This window comes from Nyctibius grandis, chromosome 10 (genome assembly GCF_013368605.1).
Source record: "Nyctibius grandis isolate bNycGra1 chromosome 10, bNycGra1.pri, whole genome shotgun sequence".
NCBI classification, from domain to species: domain Eukaryota; kingdom Metazoa; phylum Chordata; class Aves; order Nyctibiiformes; family Nyctibiidae; genus Nyctibius; species Nyctibius grandis.
In genome coordinates, this window is record NC_090667.1 from 28,100,109 (window position 1) to 28,121,277 (window position 21,169).

At 43.5% G+C, this 21,169-nt stretch overlaps 1 protein-coding gene across 11 annotated transcripts in view; it reads right to left on the reverse strand.

Annotated features, from left to right (window-relative positions):
• MAGI1 (membrane associated guanylate kinase, WW and PDZ domain containing 1) overlaps positions 1-21,169 on the reverse strand; it is a 300,198-nt gene that overhangs the window by 16,559 nt on the left and 262,470 nt on the right. For all 11 annotated transcript variants that reach the window (XM_068408639.1, XM_068408644.1, XM_068408643.1 and 8 more), the window contains exons 13-16: positions 14,493-14,709; positions 5,614-5,705; positions 4,426-4,618; positions 948-1,241 (exon numbers count right to left, since the gene is read on the reverse strand). In XM_068408639.1, coding sequence (XP_068264740.1) covers positions 948-1,241; positions 4,426-4,618; positions 5,614-5,705; positions 14,493-14,709 — 796 coding nt within the window. The remainder of the gene's footprint in view (positions 1-947; positions 1,242-4,425; positions 4,619-5,613; positions 5,706-14,492; positions 14,710-21,169) is intronic.

Sequence of the window (21,169 nt, forward strand, 5' to 3'; positions counted from 1 at the left end):
TCTTTCATTTCCCCCTCCATCCCTATCACATGCCACAGACTAAGAGGGGAAGAACACCACCTTTTCCCCCTACAAACTATAAGTGGATGCTGCCTCTGGCCCTTTTGGAGGAGATGGAAAGGGAAAAAAATAGCATCTCTGGCTGGTTTACCCCTTGTGATGACATTTCTGCTCCAGAGCAGGCTGTTCTGTGTGTACGTACACCTCTTTTTCAGCAACACCTGGAAACGAGTGTCTGCCTATCAGAAAGGACTATCTTCAGAAAGTAACCATGACCACTTCTATTAGGGCAGGATATTAAGTGTGACATTGCATGAACTTCATTTCCCTCTACTCTTAAGAAATGGATTTGGGAAGAGGTGGAATGGGTCAGAAAAACATCCTGTTTTTTTAACAGTATTCTCCATTTCATGTCTCACCAGCAAGCACTATTAATTAATACTTTCCATCTATCAGCATGCTCACTCCATAATGAGCATCAGAATAACCCTGATTGCCAAAGAAAAGTTAATCAGTTTAAGCATTACTGCTTTTAAATCACCTGGCTCAATTCCACCATCAGGAGACATAGTTCATTCCACCTGCTCCATTTCTGCATTAGCAAAAGCATCACTGGGGGGACCCCTGGCTGCTCTTCTGCGAGCAAACCCCAGAAAGGCGTCCAGCTAGCTGGGAGAGCTGGAGCTTCACAGAGCAGCAGGAATGGCCATTGGTGGCATTTTTGCTCTTCAGTTTGGGATTTCTCATTTTGTTTTTCTCCTCTCAGTACTGAACAAACCCCAGGAGGCAAACACCTACCAATTCTTGGCCTCCGATTAAGCTATTAATTACATTAATTGGGGCATGCTCACAAATTTTAATTAAACAGATCCCCACTCGCCTCCTTGCGCTGCACCGCTCAAATCTGTGTCTCATTCAAGGCACACTGAAGAAACCCCAAGACTTACCAAATGTCGTGCCCGCCTCTGGCCTGCTCACCGACGAGACGATGACAAAGCCAAACCCCTCATTTTCGCCACGGCGGATTTCCACATCGTAGGGCTGGACCACTGCGCTGACAACACCGCTGCCCCCGCCACCACCGCTGCCGATGCCACTGGTGCTGCCGCTGCCCGAGCTGACGGTGTTGAGGGAGTTCTGGCTGCCCTGTGGCGTTCGCTTCTCCTCCGTCAGCGAGGCTGGCTGGTTGCTGCTGTGGTGGGAAGAGGCTGGGGATGGGACTTCATTCTCTGCCTTGGGAACTGGGGAGTTAAAAGAAGCCTGTCTGAGCAAGCTGCATCATTTAGTGCTTGAAAAGTGCCATCCACTGAGAAAAAGGTGAAAAAATAAAGCAAATCACCTGCTTTAATCTATAAATCATGGCCAGAGTGACCAAGGGCTCTGTCTCCTTGAGGATGTCACCACCAACAGTTCTGTTTGGTGATGGCATCAGCCACAAATGCTCATCCTCTCCAGTGTATCGTCGTGCAGCCAAAGCCTTTTGCTGCTGAACTGCAGCAGCAGTATGGCTAAACCAGTGCAGTGCTGCGTGCTTGAATGCTCTGTGGCATTTTAAACCTGGATTACATTAGTTCAGAGGTGCCTCCTTTAGATGTCACATCCCCACTTCAGTTATATATGCGCAACCGTGTATATGTGCACAAGCCACGAGGAGAGAGAGTCATATCAAATACCCATCACTCAACACCTCTGTATTTTTTTTAACTCAATGCTATCAGCTGGGTAGCACTGATTGCCTTTGATTAACATAATCTTAAGTAATAATAACTGCCCATACTAAAGCAAAACAACTTGTGAACCAAGCTTTTCTGGATAGAAGAACCAGCAACAGGCACAGTCAGGGGGAAACCATTAAACATTATTAATATTAAACAAGCGTTTAACAGCAACTGAAGTTGGAAGTGGTATTAGTTTAATATCTAATCAGCTACCACAAGGCTTGAAGAAATCTCAAAAAAATTGCTTAGTCCACACTCTGCTCGAGTCAGGGCCAACTATACTTACTGTCAGTCCTGACAGATGTTTGTCTAATCTGCTGTTAAATATCTCCCCAGGCAATCTATTGGTTGCAATATCTAACTTAAATCTTCCCTGCTGCAACATAAGGCTATTATTTCTAGTTCTATCTACCAGGCATATGGAGAGCATATTATTCCCTTCCTCTTTGCAGCAATCTCTTATAGTCTTGGGGAGTTTAACACCTCCTCCCCCTTCTCTGTGTTAGGCTAAACAATCCCAATTTGTACAATATTTCCTTGCAGACCATGTTTTCTAGAGCTCTCCTTATTCTCGCTGGTCCTCTGGACTCCCTCCAGTTGGGCTCTCTCCAACTCAAACATGTCTTTCTTCAAGTGCTGGACCATATTGCAGCTAAACCATCATCTGCTGGGAAATGAGGAGAGTTCCCCCCTGCCTACATCCCAGCACAGAGTTTTTCTTCACTTGAGTCAACCTCAGGTTAAAGCTTGTGTCCCACAATAGCTTCCACTTCTTGTTACTCGGCCAGTTCTCCACAGTCCATTTGTGGAGCTGAGAGCAGCATATTGCACTCGTCTTTATTGAATGGCTGCCTCCACTAATCGAGTCACTTCTCTAATTTGGTGAATCAAAATTAAGTTGAAGATCTTGCAAGCAACAATAAGAAAATGGATACCAAACAAAATATAAACATGCAAACCCATGATCCAAAGAAAAAGAACATTAAAATATTCTTGGAAAGGAGTACCTGTCTACATTTATATACTCAAAGTATGTATTAAATAAATATATAGTATTCTACATATTAAAAAAACAGGAGTATAAACTTTGCCTGTATGAATCTCAAGACATGGAGTACCCATTTCGGCAAACAATCTTTTTCTACTAGCATATAGATGAGAGGAGGAATAAGGGACCAAAATTCAGGAAGAGTCTTCTCTACAAAGTTATGCTGGAATTTAAAAGCCTGCAAATATAAGGTGAAAGAAGGGATCCTGAATAATTTATCCTAGAGTAAGTGTCCACATTTGAAATGATTCAGAAATAACTCGGTCTGGAGTAACAAGACCCTGAATGAAATATCAAGGGTTTTTATCAAGTTCTCTCATGAATCTAAATCTTTTATGGCAATTTCTAGCCTGGAGGCTGTAAAACTGGAAAGAAAAATCTATGCACAAAAACAATACCAAAATTCAGCTGCCCTTCCCCTTCCTCCCAAAGCTCAACTCCTAAAGGTTCTCTTCACATCGGCAGCTCTTTGTAAGGAATGAGAGAGAGGCTATTAGAGGACAGACATAACCCAGCATTTAATCTACAATGGGAAGAAGGAAAGAAATGAGAAGTGAACATTAATTTAATACTGTGCAGAAGCAGCTCAGCCCTGGATAAGAATACAGAGCCTACTTTAGAGGTACAGTTCTAGTCCGAACTATTACGGTGGGCCTAATTTTCAACTTGAATGTTATTTTGATGCTCTTTAAGATAAAAGTACATCACTGCCTATTTTTCTGCTGATGCCTAAACTTGAAAAGCTATATAATGTCCTTTCTTTTGAACAAGTGAGCTAAACTGAATCCCACGCTTGAGCTCCCTAAAGGGACTCACAAGAAGAGGAAGCATCCCAGTGTTACTCTCCAATATTATGCATAAGGTCACATCTTATTTAGAAAGCTCATGCTCATGTCTTCATTTTCTTTGCTATCAGGACATTTTTGTGTCACTAATCTGGGTGCCACCAGGCAATGTCACTTCTCTCTGCATCTTTTGTCTTTTTGCCAGCTTCTTTTTTGTCTATTTAGACCATACACTTGTGCAGCATGTGCACAACACCTAGCGTAATGCAGCACACAGAAACCTCTCTCTTACAACAAATGTGCACTCCCTGCACTACCAGAACCAACGATGTTTGCAGTTTTGCATCCTGCAGTTAATTGACTACATGGTACAACCTCAGCTGAAGCTTCTCCTGTGCCTGGGACATTAGCCATCAAACACCAATGCCCTCACTCATTCTCTGCCCTTGCCTCCCCTCCTGTGGACTCTTCAGCATCTTTTCCCTCACTCCCAGTTGAAAGGTGGCTATCAGGCAGCACAGTTATTTTGGGAAGAAAACAGAAGACACAGGCAGCCAGGCACAGTGTCTGTTACTGCATGAGTCCACCTAAAAATGACATGTTGCCACAGAACAGTTTCCTGTTTTATCAGAAACCTTCAAGAAGACTGGAGAAGCCAACTGAGATTGAGAGCGTCTTGACCGGCAACAAAATATTTGAAACGTATTTGATCAAGAACAAAAAAGACTAAAAATAGTCAAAATAGGAAGAATAACACCACATCCCCCGAGTTTTCTCAGTATTACAAGGAGGAGCTTTTGTGCTTCAAACTGTTTGCTGAACAGATGGAGTCTGGCAAGAAAATCTACCCCTGCAGAGCGACACTGCAGCCTACCTGTGTAAACCACTTTGCGCCTGACGGTCAGATTGACATGACCTTGTTTGGCTGCCTGTTGCATAAGCTGGACGACAAGCTGGTGCGATTTCCCAACAACAGGTGTCCCATCCACGCAGATCAGTTCATCACCCGATCTCAGGCGGCCGTCAGCATCAGCAGCACCCAGCGGTACAATGTGACCGATGTAAATCTGATGGATTAGCACAAATAGGAGAAAGGAAAGAAAGAAAGCAAGAAAACAAGAAAAAAAATAGTGATAAATGAGAACTAGCTCAACAGTTAGCTGGAAGCAAGGGGCACTGGTAGTTAGACCCAATTTAGTAGGGAAATTGTTGACAAATGTCTGCTGGTCAGGAAAGTTGCTCCTGTGAAAGCAGCTCCATGTGAATATAGCCACATCCTGAAATTGTAATAAACTGACATCTTGTTTCTTTAGGCGGTCCACTCACTCTAATGATAGATAGCCATTGGGAAATGTGTTCAACCAGACAGTGACCAGAGAAGAAGATGGTTAAAAGCACTGAGGGTCTTGTAGGGAGGCTGAGATTGAGTTATCCTTGCAGTTGCCTCCAGGGTTTACAAGCTCCGTACCATTCTATTGTCCACCAACTCAGTCTTGGTTTATCTTCAGTGAGTCCTGTGGAGTTACTCTAACATGAGAGGAATTCATGGCCTCTCTTTCCATAAATGAGCAAAATAATTTTGGCAAGGAAATATGTGGAAATTTATGCTGCCACTATGTAGCTTTGACCTGTACAGCACATGAAAGACCATGTGTTTTTAGCCTGACACCTTCCATAGGCACTGGATTTATGGTAAAGAAGTTAAGCGAATTCAAGGAGGGAACTGAGCAAATAGAAAACCTGACACTTTAAGATCAAAATGCTTGCAAACCAGACCAGGACATCCTTTCCTCAGTGTCCAGGCAATTTCAGACCTATGTGTTTTCATTTGGGCTATCACAAAACCAGGGAATAGCAGGGGAAGCCAAAACCATTTCAGTTACGGGAGTTTTGGTTTGTTTTTTGGAGAGAGGGTGGGGAGGAGCTGCAGGCTGTCAATATATAGCCCACTGGTTACTTTCATAGAGATGCCATGGTGCAGTTCTGCACATCTGTACATGCTACTGCCGTGATTCTGGAAGATGTTGTGAGTTAAAACAAGACCACTTCTAGATGTACTCACAGGTTCTCCAGGCTCATTTCCACCTAGAATCCTAAATCCAAAACCGGTTTCCTTTCTCCATAGAAAGATATCCTGCTCTTGGTAATCTGGAACTGAAGGGAAAGAAGAAAAACTATAATTTTAATCAAAACCCCACACCTTTATACCCACATCAGGACTACTCTGATGTACGTGCAGAGGGATCTGCTGCAGAATTTTACTCTTTAAATTAGGCAGTCTTGAATTTTTAGATATAATTAAGAACGTTTATAGGTTTAAATACTAAAGGTTTATTATTTAAATCACTACTAAAAGTTATGCGGTGGTTTCTACTTTCTAGGTGTCTAATTGTGACGTGCCGTTTGTTTATTACTATAATATTTCCTTCCATCAATATTAGCATCATTACCCAGTGCAAGAGCCTCTTCCAAATCATCAATAAATAAATGTGCACAACAGAGAATCACTCTGCCAGAAACAATACAGCTGCCTCCTCTTTCATGGGAGACAAAAGAGCCACTTGTTATGACTTCTACTGTTTAATTAACTTTCACAAGCATGGTTTGCTATCTGTCTACTGACACTGCTTTAAGTAACTACGGGACAGATCCCCAGTTGGTGTAAAACAGAAGGGCTCCAGTGAAAGCAAAGCAGCTCTCCCGACTCTCACTTGCTCGTGTACAGGCTCTTTAAAATCACTGCACAGACAAAACCAGCTGGAAACATAAAAAAGCTCAACCTTACCTACTCGTTAGTATGGAACACCAGCAAGGTTTTTACAATGAATATTACATACAGTGAAGTATTAACCTTGAAGTGCGGTTGAATAGTAATGTTTTATATTAACTTATTCATGCTGGCTTTCAACCCTTTTTTAAAAATGCAAAATTAATTGCTAACATTAAATCATATCAGAAGACAACTTCAGGTTCATTTAATATTTATTGGTTAGTATCTGTAACATTGACTAATTTTGTAATGATCCCCTCCCAGAATATATAATTAATGATAAAAAAAGCTGTTCCTTTACAAGTCAGCTGCCTAGATCTTCAGTAAAGAAATGAAAGTATATAATTCAGGAATGTAATTTAAAGAAGTGCATACTCAGATACGGAATGCAACACGTTAATCTAGTTTTCTGTATCCATGAGCAGATAAACTGGTTGTTTTCCATTGACATCAGTGAGTGTCAGACTGGCCCCTAATTGCATTTTACACTGTCGGTGCCTGTTGCGTAAAGGTTTGGGTCTAGTCATCTGGTGCTTTTCAGTGTTGAGACTTTTGACTAGCTCTGACGCTCTCTCTTCAATGACTCAACAGGTTTAAAACATAATATAAATTTAAGACCTGGGAACACTAAAAATTAAAAGAACAGGTGAGTGTTAAGGCACAGATGTCTGCTTTGATATTTTCATTCAAAATGCTTTATAGCCGTGGGTTTTATATATCATATTTTCACATTTTGATTACTTGCAGTTATAAACTAAGCTTAAGACCTGTGCAGATTATCTTACTGAACTGCAGGCTAATTTTTGTCCAGATACAATTACAGAATGATCAGGGGATGAACACGCTGGAAGCCTGCGTGGTTCATCTGTTCAGACGAGCTGGCTGAAGGCAGCTCACCACCATACAGACGTGTGGCACAACAGCAGAACTTAGACAATGAATTAATTGGGTTTTGTCACTGCCTTCAGTGAGGGGGAGTGTGAAGAGCAGACACATTTGGAAGCGTCTCTCCAGCACTTCGCAGGCTTTTTTGGCAAAGGCTGACCCCAACCAATTAATAGCGCATGTTGGATCTGTCAGAGGCAAAATGGCTTCTGCAGAGAGCTTCAGCGGGGGCCCATTTCCTCGGCATCTCTCAACGCCTTCCCATTTGTCAACTCTCCAGTCTCACTGAACGATGCCTTATGTTCCTGGTTTGGGTATCAGCTAGCCAATTAATGGGCGCTGGAGATAACGGCAAGCCGAGGTGTAATGGCAGTGTCAAACCAAAGCAACAAAAAAAGACAAGTCTACCCCCAAAGAAGCAAGTTCATTCATGTAACACTCCTTCTGCTGGAAGGATTACAGAGAGGTGGAACACAGATACAACAAACATATAGACAACACACGTTTACACAGCATGAGTACAAACGGAACAAAACTCCTTTTTACCTCTTTTTGCACCAGCTCTGCAGCATGGTGATTCACCAGCACAGCCCACAAACCCCATCCACCTGTGTGCTTCCATACAGCTGAGGTGGGACCCCCTGAGGCTCTCCATACTGGAGAATTACTTTAGGTTCTCCGTTATTTGGTAGCGCTTCAGAGGAGCTACTTCCCTTACTTAAAGGGAGAACTTCATGGTGGCGCCAAAACTTTCTTGAAAACGAATGAAAAATGGCCTCCAGGCATCTTTGCACCTTGACCTGATCTCAAGCATGCCTGCCTCTTTCTGAAAATACACGTACATAGCCCATATGGCTAAAACTTGCCAGTCTGCTCATCCTGAATTAAACCAGACCGTTTGGAGAGCATCGCAAAAGTGGTAAGAAGAGTTCTGCTGGGGCTGTGAGGAGGAATGGAAGGAGAGGTGAGTGCCACAGCCCTGTCAACGAGCCATGTGGGCAAACTCATGAACAAAATGGGAACATGATACCCCCCCCGCCCCGCCTATGAAATCCACCACTAGACAGTACATAGTAAAGCAAGTACTTTGCACCTTCATGGCTAACCTTGGCGTACGGCCCTGTCAGATTCCCTTGGTGATGAAGAGCCCCCCCGCCACAGAGCAGCAATGACACCAGAACAAGACATCACAAGACACAGATACATTCTCGGCACAGTCTTACATTCTCCAAAACTCGTGGAATTGATTTCTCTCTCTCTTTCACCCTTGCTCAGTCCAGTTGCAGGCGAAGGTGACATAGCTGTAATATTAATTTTACAGTTTTGCAAAGCTTAATGTATCTCCTTTCTTGTTAGTTCATTTATTAATTTTGACTGTATGGACCATGTTAGGCTTTCATGCATAAAGTGCTAAGGTTATAGCTACTATGGATTATGACATACTAACATTCACATTTATGTGCACATGCCTGTCTACATGTGGATATTTAATACACACACACACATATTAATTTATACATTTATGCACATGCATGCAGATATATTTGAAGAACTCTTTTTTTCTCCTCAGAGGAAGAATCTCTTTGAGAACACCTTAAAAATACTTCAAAAAAAATAACCCACCAACATGCCACTGTTAAGTTTTCCAAATGGAAATATCTTTTTCTAATGTTAAAAGAAATTCTAAATACACAGTGATGAACAATGAACACAGTGCTTAATTAGAGGTCACTTTAAGCAAACTTTCCTATAGAAACTTTAACAATCATCTTACCTGTTATACAAAAATAATACTCTACCCAGTGTGATATCAGTTTCAACAAAAGATGGATTCAAAAATAATCAGTATGAATTTGCTTTAGTCACTAGCTCATTTGAGGCAGCAGCACTTTCAATGACTCATAGCTTGGCAAAGTACAAAAGTTTTACGTCCCAGATTCAGCAAAGTATATAAGGATAAGCTTGAAATTAAGAATGAATAGTCTCACTGAAGCTGATGAAGAATTTCAGTGTTGAAATGTCCTGTGATTTAGCCATAAATCTCATGAGATTCCATATTTGTGGGAAAGCCCTGTTTTCTGAACTATCCCACTGCAGGAGAATTCCAGTTTTTCTGTCTTCTCCTTTTAATCAACCCTACTGGTGGCATGGAAAGCTTTCAAAAGATGGCTTCAGCATGTTCTCAACAAGATGATCAAATTCTGCCTCTGAGGTCCGGGCAAGGCGCGATGCCTCGGCTGAGCCGCGGACCAGGCTGGTTCCAGATGAACGCCAGCAAAGTCTGCCCACGAAGCAGCTCCGTAACAGCTCAGCAGCCTCTGCTGCCCATGCAACGTGCTGCAAGTGCTACGGTCCTTTTTAGCAAGACATTCTCTAAGGGCATGGACACATCTGTGTGCCCAAGTATATGACTGTAACTGTTTGTCTCCTATTAATACAATAAAAGGACATAACCCTACCAAGGGGCTTTTACTAACAATCATCTTTAAAGTCAGTCTGATCAGAAGGCAGCTGCAATTTCCTGAGAGTATTTTTCTTTTCTATTTTATGAAGAAAGTATCTAATGTTTGGTATCATTGTGCAAATATGTTTAATGCTATGTAATTGCTAGTGAGTCAATGCTACACACTGGGGTCAAGACTTGTTTGTATTATTTTAATTAGATTTGGGGAGAGAAAATCCTACCAAATAAATTATGTGCCTGAAAATAAAATTCAAATATTAACGATAACTTAGAATATTTTAAAAGCTTTAAAAATTATCTATCGTGTTCTGCTTTACTTTTAATTAAATGCTTAAGCCCTTCAAAGGGATTCATTAACACATCTGCAATTCAGATTAATTCATTTTGTCACTGCTGTTTTGACAGATGGCCATATGTAGGATACGGTATTTTGCAAAGCAATCAGGCCACATGAGAAAAATTTGACAACAGATTGCGTTAATCTTTAAGGAAGTTTAATAATACATTGAAAAATAAAAAGCATTATTATAAACATATATTTTCAATAAAACAGTGCAAGATTTCAGAAGTGCAGTTCTCCAATAAACCATTCAGTTACTGTTTCTCTGACTGAGTGCTTTTCACGTGTGTCGTTCCTGGATCTTGGAAGTGCTTCAGTGTTTAAACCTGAAGGGTTTGTCCTTCTCTCTGATTCATACGTACGCAACTCCCACTAGCAGCAATGAGTTACCCATAAAGAGGAGTTCAGGCAGCTAAAACTTAGCACCAGCAAGGAGTGCATTAGTTATCACCACCAAATGATCTGTTTTCAGATTTGCCCAACACAAAGCTGGTTATTCTCAAAAGCCTTAATCCAGCAAAGAATTGCGACTCTGGGCCAGATTGCAGCAGAGCATTTGAGCTCAGCCTTAGCCTTAAAGCATCCAAGTGCCTTTGGGTTTACAGCTTGAAAAGAAGCCTCCTTGGACTGGAGCCCAAGCACTCAGCACCTTGCAGGCCTGATCTCCTCACCCAGGGGAGCTGCATGTGAAGGAACTTTAGCCCATATTTGTTGAATAAAGTTGCAGTTCTCATCTGCTGCCACTCAGCCAGAATCCAGACATAGTTATGGAGCCATTGCTTAGCTTTGCATTATTAATTCTAGCTTAATTTTTCTTCTTTTTTTTTTTTCTTCCCCTAAACAGGCAACATCTGTGGCTCTCCTCCGCAGAATCTGAGTACTTCCTGATATTAAGATGTATTGGGTAAATAAAAAAATACATGCTCTTACAAAATTATGGGTTATCTGGCACTTTTTGAACCAAATTCTGCTCTACCAATGGCTTCAGCGAGACAAGTCACGTAAGTCAAATATAGCCTTTTTTAATGAAATACTGATCCAATGAATATTCAAAGAAAGGAAGAATGCATTTTACCAATTCTGAAAAATTAAAATGTTGCCTGTGTGGTTTCCATGTCTACATTATTATTATTAATGTTAATAACAGTGGGATGCACTCCCAGTGAAAAGGCAGTAGGTGGTCATTATAGATTCAGTACTACTTAGAAACATCCTGGAGACGATGTATCCATATATTGAATGAAACCTCTTTATATTATTATTTTTAGATAAAAAAAAATCTGTCTGGGCTGGGGCTAATGAATTCATCTTTTTGTGTCAACTGCACTTGAAAGATTGCACTATGTTCTCTTTGTACTTAACAATTTCACAAATGGGACGAAATAAAACACTGAAGATGATCTAATGCTCTAATATTCTGTCTTTTTTAACTTCATCACATACTTCAACATACAGGGTTGTTGCTGTTTTTTCAGTCCACTTGTTGAGTATTCAAAACGCTGCCTCTCAGAAGAACATTTTATAATCCTTTTCAGGTTTATTAAAATTTAAGGCCATGAATCAACAGAGAGCAAGCCCTGGACTGGGCAGCAGGGAAAGCTGAGCTGGGGCTCCTTGTAGAGTGGGGGCTTCTAGGACCCACCAAATGCCCCAGTCGCCCCCATCAGCCAATCTCAGCACTGGCACTAGGGGGGCTTCTCCTGCTGTATGTTAGATATTAATTTAGTTCTGCTCACACCTTCATCAGAAGAACGCAGAGAGAGTCACAACTAGCACCCAAAGCTATGGATGTCATGGGAGAGGAGACGCTAACCTCAGTCCCAAAGCCAAAGGGAACAGGTGCTCAAGTAGAGAAGAAAGCAACTATATGACTATATCACTGACAGCCAAAGAAGGCCCTGGAGTTAAACTGAACTGCAGCTGGGTAAAAACACAAAGAATACCACATGTGGAGCAGACAGACAGTGAAACTGGAGGCCCAGGGAATGGTTTCTCCCATCCCGCAGTCTGTGGTACTCCATGTCAGCAGAACTCTCTACGAGTGGTCTGAGAGCCACACAGCTGGTGCCTGGGCAACACTGGGAAGTAATTCTCAAAGGGATGGTTCACATTCATAACAGAGCAGCCACCAATTGCTCACTTTTCATGCAAACCAAACACAGGGAAAGAAACATGGTGGCTCACCCCAAGCTCCCAGGGCAGAAGAGGTGCCGGGTTTCAGCTGTGAACCACAGTCTCCATTTATGAGACTGGTGAGAGGGACGAAAGGTGAGGAGAGGGCTTGGTGAGGGAGGAAGGAGCTGATCACTGACCTCTAAATAAAACCACCAGTCACACTTTGGGATCAGACCATGGCAGGAGACAGAGCATGTCCAACTGCCTTTTTCACTTAGACTACATCTTTCCTGTTTTTCTTCACCTTTCATCAGGTACAGCAAAGCCATGTCACTAGGTAAGAGTGCAGGTTAATCCTCAGGGAATGTGTTTCACTCCAGTTTAGGGTTGGAAATTCATAGGCTCTTGGACACTTCTAGTGGCACATGCTTACAAGGAGACATGACCATATCACATTTCTGTTTTCTCCAAAAACCCTCTATGAAACCAAGAAATCTCAGAAAACACCCTCCTGGGAAGGAAATGGCAATGAGATGAAAAGGTGGTAGAAAAGCACTGACATTAAAACAGGTTGGTCTCACCTGGTAGAAGAGGCAGAAAATAAGGATTGAAGCAATAGAGAAGGAGAAACTCCACTACAGAGATGCTGGACCATGGAAAGGTGCGACAGGGAAGCTGAAGGGGTGAAGCAGATCCCAGTCTAGCAAAAGGCCCAAGTGGAGAGGATTGTGGAGAGATGGGGTTTGGGAAACCAGCAAATCAAGAGACAGTGAGAGAAGGCCTCTGGAAGGGCTCTAATCACAGACCATAAGACCTCTACAAGATACCTGCAGCCATCAAGGAAAAATGGAGGATTTAGCACATGGTGTTGGAGGCGGACACAGAAGGGCAACTGCCTGCCTGTGCACTTCAGGATTTCTCCGGCTCAGCCCCGGGTTTTATCGGGAAAAACAGGCAGGAGTTAAGGCTGCTAAGCTGATACTAATGACTAATTAGTATGAGTTAAGCATTTAATTAGAAATTAGCTAAGTAGCTGCAGGGGGTGAGAGGCAATGCCAGCACAGTGCCTACAGGAATCATGTGAGCTAAGCAAGGGTAATGCCAGTGTCATGGGACAGCCTCAGCCTTGTCCATCGGGCAAGGAGAAGGAGGAGCTCTGCCCGCAGCTCTGCAGGGCTGAAGAGTCACTGTCCCTCAGTTCTTGCCCCTTTTTCCTATTTCAACGAGATGCACATCCAAGTTCCATCACTGCACTTCTCCATAGATCAGCATGACCTGGCCCAAGAGCCTGCAGGGTCAGTACGCCTAATCCCTGGGAAGGGAAGGGAAGCAGCGCAGCGCACAGAAGCTGAGACACCTACAAACTGTATTGCTGAGACATTCAATCTGAAGAGAGATGCATCTTCAGCCAAGAAACTGTGACTCATGATTTAATTTTTCCAGGACATAAGATTTTGAAGTGATTCATTTGGTCAGAAAAAAGCAGTCCTACCATTTTTCATTCTGAGGTAATGTTCATTTCATACTGGTTTTACCAATTTCCAGTTAGCACAATAAAATCAATCTCCAGGTGATACTTGTACAGCATCAAGACTTTGAAGCTCCCTTTTCTGTAGCTAAAGTAACTACTGCTTTTGAAAATGAACCTAATACTCTAACTCTTTCTTTAAGAAGCTTTTACAGATTCAATCATCTTCAGCAGTGCAATTAAAGCAAAGCCAGCGTGTTTATTTTGTTTGCAGAGAAGAAACTGATTTAAATCATATTTATAGTCTTGGACCAGAGTCAAAGCCCTGCTGAACTATTAGCCAAGTGTGCAGATTATTAATTGCCATAAAGCCACTTACAATATGCATTTGATATCTGTATTGTTAAAGTGTCTACTCTGGTCAAAGTAAAACGGCTCAGCTGGATTTTCTCCTCCCCAGAGTGAGACTGGAAAGCATCCGATATGAATTTCAGCAAACTAAATACTTCCCCTCCTCACTGAAATTCCTATGCATATCAGACGAGTCTTAACCTCTAAGAAGAATTTAGGATCTGGATAACAAACTTGGAGATTCTCCTTCAGCCTAATTTAAAAGCACAATAAAAAAACAGGGGGAAAGATGGTCTTTAATTTTAAAGGGATTTTTCGTATTAAGCTTTGGTCTAAGTGCCCTTTCCCAGGGATTATCTAAATTCATTCCTCATCAGATAGGAAACTGCACCTCTATCAAGCAGACATCACTGACAGACACCAAATTAACAAACTGAAGCCTTATATTTTCAATATAAATCTAAAAGATTCAGTTCTTTGCAAAGAAAATATACAGAGAGCAGCTGCCAGAGCCGTAGCCTTAGCAACCACACCTGCTTCATACTCACGTCGGCTTTCATACATGCTCCTGGACTGGGCCCAGATTTTGAATGGATCTGGCTTTTTCTGCCCAGAACTGTCCGGTTGATCCGCAGCCGGTGCCTCCGCGGCGGTGTAGTCCGGCAGCACCTGCGTGCTGTGAACGGGGGAAGCGGTGTGCCCGCTGCGGTGGCTGGAGACGCTATGCTGAGAACTGTTTTGGCTGTCTTTCCTTTCAAGTGGTTGCTGTAAGGAAGAAAGCGAGTGGAAAGAGAGAGAACAGACGGTTATTGGTCTTTGAGTGGGTGTTTTCCATCAATTTTTCTCCCTTCTTTGATCAGGGTTTCTGCATGCACATAAGTAAATATATAAATCACAGTTTTGCTGCCACCAGTTAATGCTGGGTACAGTTAAATGCCCCGACGACAGATTTTGATAGGCAGACTGACAGAAAGAGATATGCAAAACAAAATCATTTATCATAAAAAAATATGCAGTTCTTCATCTCACACATAAAACAAATCTAAATCTCATCACAGGTTACTAGTTTCAGTGTACTTATTTTTTCCTACATTAAAGCAGAAAAACTCAACAACCTTCTACTCCAATAACATTAGGGTCTAACTTCAGCCTGCAAGAAAAAGGAAAAACTACCAGATTTCACTGTGAAAACTTAAACAGTCCCTCTGAAACAGATGCAAGCACTGCCCTTACTATGAAAGATCACTTTTCCTCTGCAGCTCTTGCAACCCCCACATCACAAGTGGGTGGACAACAGAGTACCACTTTCACGTCTCAGCTTCCCAGAGCATCCACAGGATTACAGCAGACCTTCACAAATGTGAAAATGTCTATTTGCAGTTTGATTTCCTTGTTTTAATTGAGCATATTAAAACAGGAAAAAAATACATCCGCCTAAATTCAAGGCTTATTCAAAAGCAGTATGTCAAGAGCTCTGTCTGCTCGATATTTAGCTAAGCAGGGTACATAATTCTTAACTCAAATTCACAACGGTGTGCTCAAATGAAGCACAAGTCACATTTGCATTACCAGGATTTGTGCTACTCAATATGCAGCAAAATCCTCCCTCAACAAGAGCTCCCCAAACTGTACAGCAAATGCTTTTTAATGCTCCTTTGAGGTGACCTTGGGCTGGCATCAAGGTTGAGTCCAATCTCCCACCTGCTTTGGCACAGGGAACCAGTACGTTCCCAGGGCTGCTGTGAAGCAGAGGGTGGCTGGAAAAATAGGATCCTACAGGTTGTTTTTACAGCATCCACAATTTCCTGGCTAAAAGAGGTCAGCCACTCCTTCAAAGAAACCTCAGACAAAAATTTAAAGCCTCCTGCTGGTAGGGGGTACCCGAAAACATTGCAACAGGAGTCACTGCTTTCCGGGACTTCTCCCTAGAAAACCAAGCAGGGGCTGGGAGAAAAGCCAGTGGCAAACAGAGCAGAGCAGCACGAGGGGCCGAGGTGCACACAGGTCTGGGGACACCCTCATAGCAGGGCTGAATGAATTACAGAGGAGAAAGTCACCACACGAAAGTGCCCTCCTTTTTGAGTCTTAACAATAATATTTTTATTGGGTTTTGTTTTTTTTTTTTTAAGTTGTACATATTTTTAGGTTTACATTGAGAAAAAAAAAAAAACAGCTCCAACAGCCCAAATGACTTTGACCTCTCAGCCTTACATTCGAGTTGTTAATCCACTACCAGCATTTTTTTAAATATCTCAATTGACTAGAATGTGAAATTGCCTTTGTCCTTTAAAGCAATTTTGAACAAAGCATACCTGCTGTGATTACTCATCTGCAGACTTTCAAATACAAATATCTGAACCAATTTCAAACATTTTTAGCTTTTTAAGTGGTAAAAGAAGCTAATTCACTTGCAACTCTCCAGGTTTTAAATGAAGTAGTTTTACAACACCTATGCTGTGGATAACCACTCCTTTTTAACTTAAAAACAAAAAAAAAAAAAAGAAAAAACACTTTACAACTCTCAGTCCAGCCATCTGGATTGTTTTGTTTGTTTGGCCAAACTACTAAAATAACTACAAGCATCCTGTGAAACTTCAGGCCAGTCTCACTGGAAATAGCTGGTTTACAGAAGCTGGAGTACAGGGACTAAAACGTGAAGCTTTATTCAGCCCTTGGGGAAATGATGAGAACTCTCTGACAACTTTCTGATTTAAAAAGAAACAAAGTTTGAACTTTAAAAAGTGCTCTTCCTTTCTGATATGGAAGGCCTAAACATTGAACAAACTATGAATTCTGTTTCGTATTTGGATTGCAAATGGAAGTGTCAGCATATCGCAAGCAAAACCACCTCTAATTAAACTAGAGTTGCAATTGCAAATACACAGACATTTTGCAAGAAATAGGGGAAAACTTCTTCAGAGGGACAGTTGTTTTTCCAAACAATAACTCCTTCAAAAGGCCTAAAACATCTCCGTTCTGGAGTTGAAGAGGGGAACAGAGAAAGGGGAACACAATCATGGAAATAATGAATATATGTAATTAAATTAATTGAAGATAGTATTAATAGAGTTTCACATCACCAGATGAGGCCAAATAGGTTTGAGGCCAAACTCCTTTTCACTTGCTGTAGCAGCTTCAGCACATCAGCAGCAGCAGCACTTGCAGGGGTGTGAGCACCCTGTTCCCTGCAGCACTCCTGCAATGGGGCCTGGCACACTTAAATACAGGTGATGGGAAAAAACAATCGCCTTGGTGCTGTATTACAGTAAAAATAAATACGTGGAAGGCTGGAGCTTCTCACGCCCTACCCAAGCCCCAGCTCTGAGATGCATGGCCTGTGCCAGCTTCCCTACACCCTTGCTGAAACTTTGTAGTGCTCATCCTGCAAAACATAACATGAAGAAAACGTACTATTGGGAAGAAAGTGATTTCTAGCTGCCCTTTCCCCAGTGGCTGAGGTTCACAGGAACGTCAGCGTGGCTTGGATTTCTGAGCGCAGCTGTGGGGGCAATTGCTGCAGAAGAGAGGGCAGCAGCGGTCAGGGTTTGGGCGTACATCAGCCTTCCAGGATTTCTTCCCCCCACTGCACAATCCCATTTTCAGCCACAGGCACTGCATTTGCCAACACCTGAAAGGCAGCTTCTCCCTCAGAGAGGTTGAGTGAGCCCACACTGAGCACTACATCGTCCTGATTATGGGGAGGGAAGAAAGCAGCAAAGGCGATGTGAGCCGGGGAGCTTGAACCTGTTGTGTTTCAAAAGCAGACAGGAGGAAAACTGCTTACAAAAGTCTCCAAGTGCCTGGGAAATGCTACTGATACCCACATCGCCGAGCCCAGTTTGTCATTCGTGCTAAACGAACGAGTAATTAGATGTTACTTTGTACAGCGACTGCTATGACAACCGAGGCCCATGACACAGCTGAGAGGTGGCTGCAGGCAGACATGGGACACTAATTGTTAGCAGCAGTTGTGTATGTCTGTGTCAGGCAGAGAGAAACCCGCAGCAGAAGAGGTGACGGTGGCAGGGACCATGTCCTGTGGCACGAACGGACACCAAAGCTTTTTGGCACAGGATTCTCCAGGCATAAAACTGCAAGAGTTGCTGTGGTTTCCTCCCACTGCATTTCAAGGTGTGGGGGAAAAATGGTCTCTGAATGAAGAGGGATGTGTTGTACAAACACTCATCCTGTGGAACCAATTTCTCCTCCTGACAAAAACAAGACATCAGCAGAGCCCCAAGTGCTGCCTATCTACCCGAAATATGTGGCAAGTCTCTTGTCAGGGACAGGCTGCCCATAGGAATTGCATTTTTGGCCACAGTTCAGCTATGCTGACAATGTATTTATTTACACCCAAAAGAAAAAATCAGATTTTTGGAAGAGCTTAGCACTTTCTTCCCCCTGCAGTGATGCCATCTTCTGATGATCTAGTTGCAGATTTTGTGCTCTAGAGCGTTTTGGAGAGGCTGGTCCTGGCAGCGAGAGCAAACCATGCTGGCAATGGGAACCTTTGCCCCCTTGTGGAGTATTTTGATGCAAGCAACAAGGAAAAAAAAAAAAAAAGAAAAAAAGAAAAGTAGTTTGTTTTCATCCATGTTATACTAGGATAGTTGCAGGGGAAATTGCTATACTAGAGAACTTGCACACTGAAAATGTATATCCCCAGATGGTCAATGCAAAAATATTATCCATTTTCATCTACAAAAGAATCAATGGGAAACTGAAAACAAACAAACACCAGAGAGCTGCTGTGAGCGTGTCCTTGGTAGGGGGAAAGAAAGAACTTGGAAGTGCCCAGTCCCATGTATGGCTGCAAACATTTTTTTTACTAATTTGGCTCTTTCACCAAGGTTGAAAAACTCTCCTTAAAAACCAAGAGAAAGAGCAAAGCTCATCAGAAGATACACACACACTGAAAAATACATCCCAGGAAAACTGAGCTTAAGGTAGGAAAAATATTCCCAGACCGTGCCAGAGCCCCAGCACTAACAAACCTCTCTGAGGGGCTAAAACACCTTCTCCAGCCCGGAGGTATCCAACAGCCTGAAGTTGGCCTTTCGGGAATACGGGATTGGGGCTGACAGCTAAAAATAGGGTTTGTTTGAGAAAAGGACAGCTGTTAGCAGTATGGCAGGAGTGTGTCCGGGCTTTGGGAGAAGACACGAGGTAACAAGGGAGGCGTCATCACTGCGCTGAGCACAGCAGGATGGAGACCTGAGCTCGTGTCTCCCGTGATGCAGCAGAAGAAACAAAGAATGAGCACAAGTTAAGATCGGGCCAACTGCTCCCGGCCTGGACATATGTTGTCCTCTGACTGCAGCTAATTTATTAATCAAGGAATGCTGGAAAACATTCCCCCTGTGCGGGGCAAAGGGAGTGGGGGAAACGTGCAGCACATTCAACCCAAGCCCCACAGCCAGTTGTGCAGGGCTGGGGACAGCCCGTGGGCGCACGGCTCAGCCAGCAGTGCCCGCGTTCACCCACAGCTGCGAGTGCAGCAAACCAGCCCCGGGAAATGCCGGGCACGGTGCAGCAAGACGGCGTCCCAGGCAGGGAAGGCGCCAGCAGGGCAGGCCTAGTTCTCCCCTGTCCAGGACAAGAGCCAGTGGGAATCTTCACGGCCAAGAGGGCCGGGCTCCCCCCGCCCCGCAGACAAGCACCAGCCCTGCAACTAAACCGAGGCAGGAAGGTGTTCAGCAATACCACTGCATTTCTGTGTTTGACCATCGCCTTTGTCACATGAGCTCTGGTGTTGGTGTAAATCCATCCCAGACAGCCCTGAGGACAGTCTCCTCCTCTGCACACGGGTGCCCCAGGGCGCTTTGCTCCAGGTCTCTGTGCTCAACCTGCGCACTTCACGGATGCCTGGGAATGAAGGAGCGGCTGTGCCGGCTCCAACGCGCTCTGCCGAGGAGCTGTCGGTCATTAAAGCTGCTGCACAATGCGGCAGTGTAAAACATTGCTGCTAATTGCCGATGCAAATCATCCGGTGTGAAGGCAGGGGGAACAGGAGGCTCTGCTTTTTGTGAATCCTGCGCTTTAAAGACAGGCACACCGCCAAGGGCCGTAGTAAAAATTACTGTAGGGACCCTAAGGCAAGGTGAGAGAGGTTCGGGAGAGGCACAGGAGGGAGTGGGGCTGCTTTCCCAAGGCTGACCAGCTCCTCAAAGCAAACAGCAGGCAGAAATCTGCTGTTGCAGGGCTACACCTGCGTGCAAGCAGTCTCTTTGTTCACCGAGGCAGGATTATCCCGACATGGATTTAGATACTGCTCAGATTTGCACGGTGCATCGCTGCCAACCAGAGAGGTGTCTGACCCGGCAGGATCCCGCTTTACCCGATGCCGAACGGGCGTGTGGCAAAGTGGGAGCTGCCGCGCTTTGAACAGACCGCGACTCATTGATTGGGGCTGGTTTAATGAGAGAAGCCGCAGTCCGGATCGAGCGCAGCCACCCCTGCTCTGACCGGGGAAAAAAGCACAGGCAGAGAAAAGAAACATGCCAGACCCGTATGGAGTTTACACACTCGCTTCTGTTTTACCGAAGGCTGAAATAATCTCCGCGTGTGACAGAGGCGAGCGTGCAGGGTCTGACATGCCTGTGATCTGCGAGGGAGCGCACCCCGCGCTTCTGCCTCTCAACATTAATGTGAGCTGACAATGGTAGAGGCCTGGGCTCACGTGACTTTAATCAGTGCTGCCCTAAGCCATCAGAATCACATTAATTATTTCAGGGCTTTTTTTTTTTTTTTTGGATGAACAGAGAACTCGTATTAAATGCATGAGCCTTCTGCTCAGCCCCTTCGTAAACCTCTCACCCAGGGTTGCAGCGAGGTGGGCTGTGCCCAGATGCAGGTTTTGGCACCCATCGGGGACTGTCGGTGAAGTTTCACACCATCTTACAACATGGAAAAGACCTCACTCCCTCTGCTTCCCCAAAGCTACTGGGAGATACATCTCTCTTCCCCACTCCTTCTCAACAAATAACTCTTAACTTTCAGGCTGTAAGTATTCGATTTCCTTTAAAAATAAAACATTTTTGTGTTGTTGCATACCAATTGTACGTTAATTTCTCCCACAATATCATGCACAGAGCTTTTAATGATACTTCAGATCACGGCTTTCATGCTATTAGCTAACACGTCATCCAGGTAACAGCTTTACATGGAAATAGGATCAGAAGGGACAAGAAAATACTGTTCTGCTGGTGTTTTTTTTTTTTAAAAA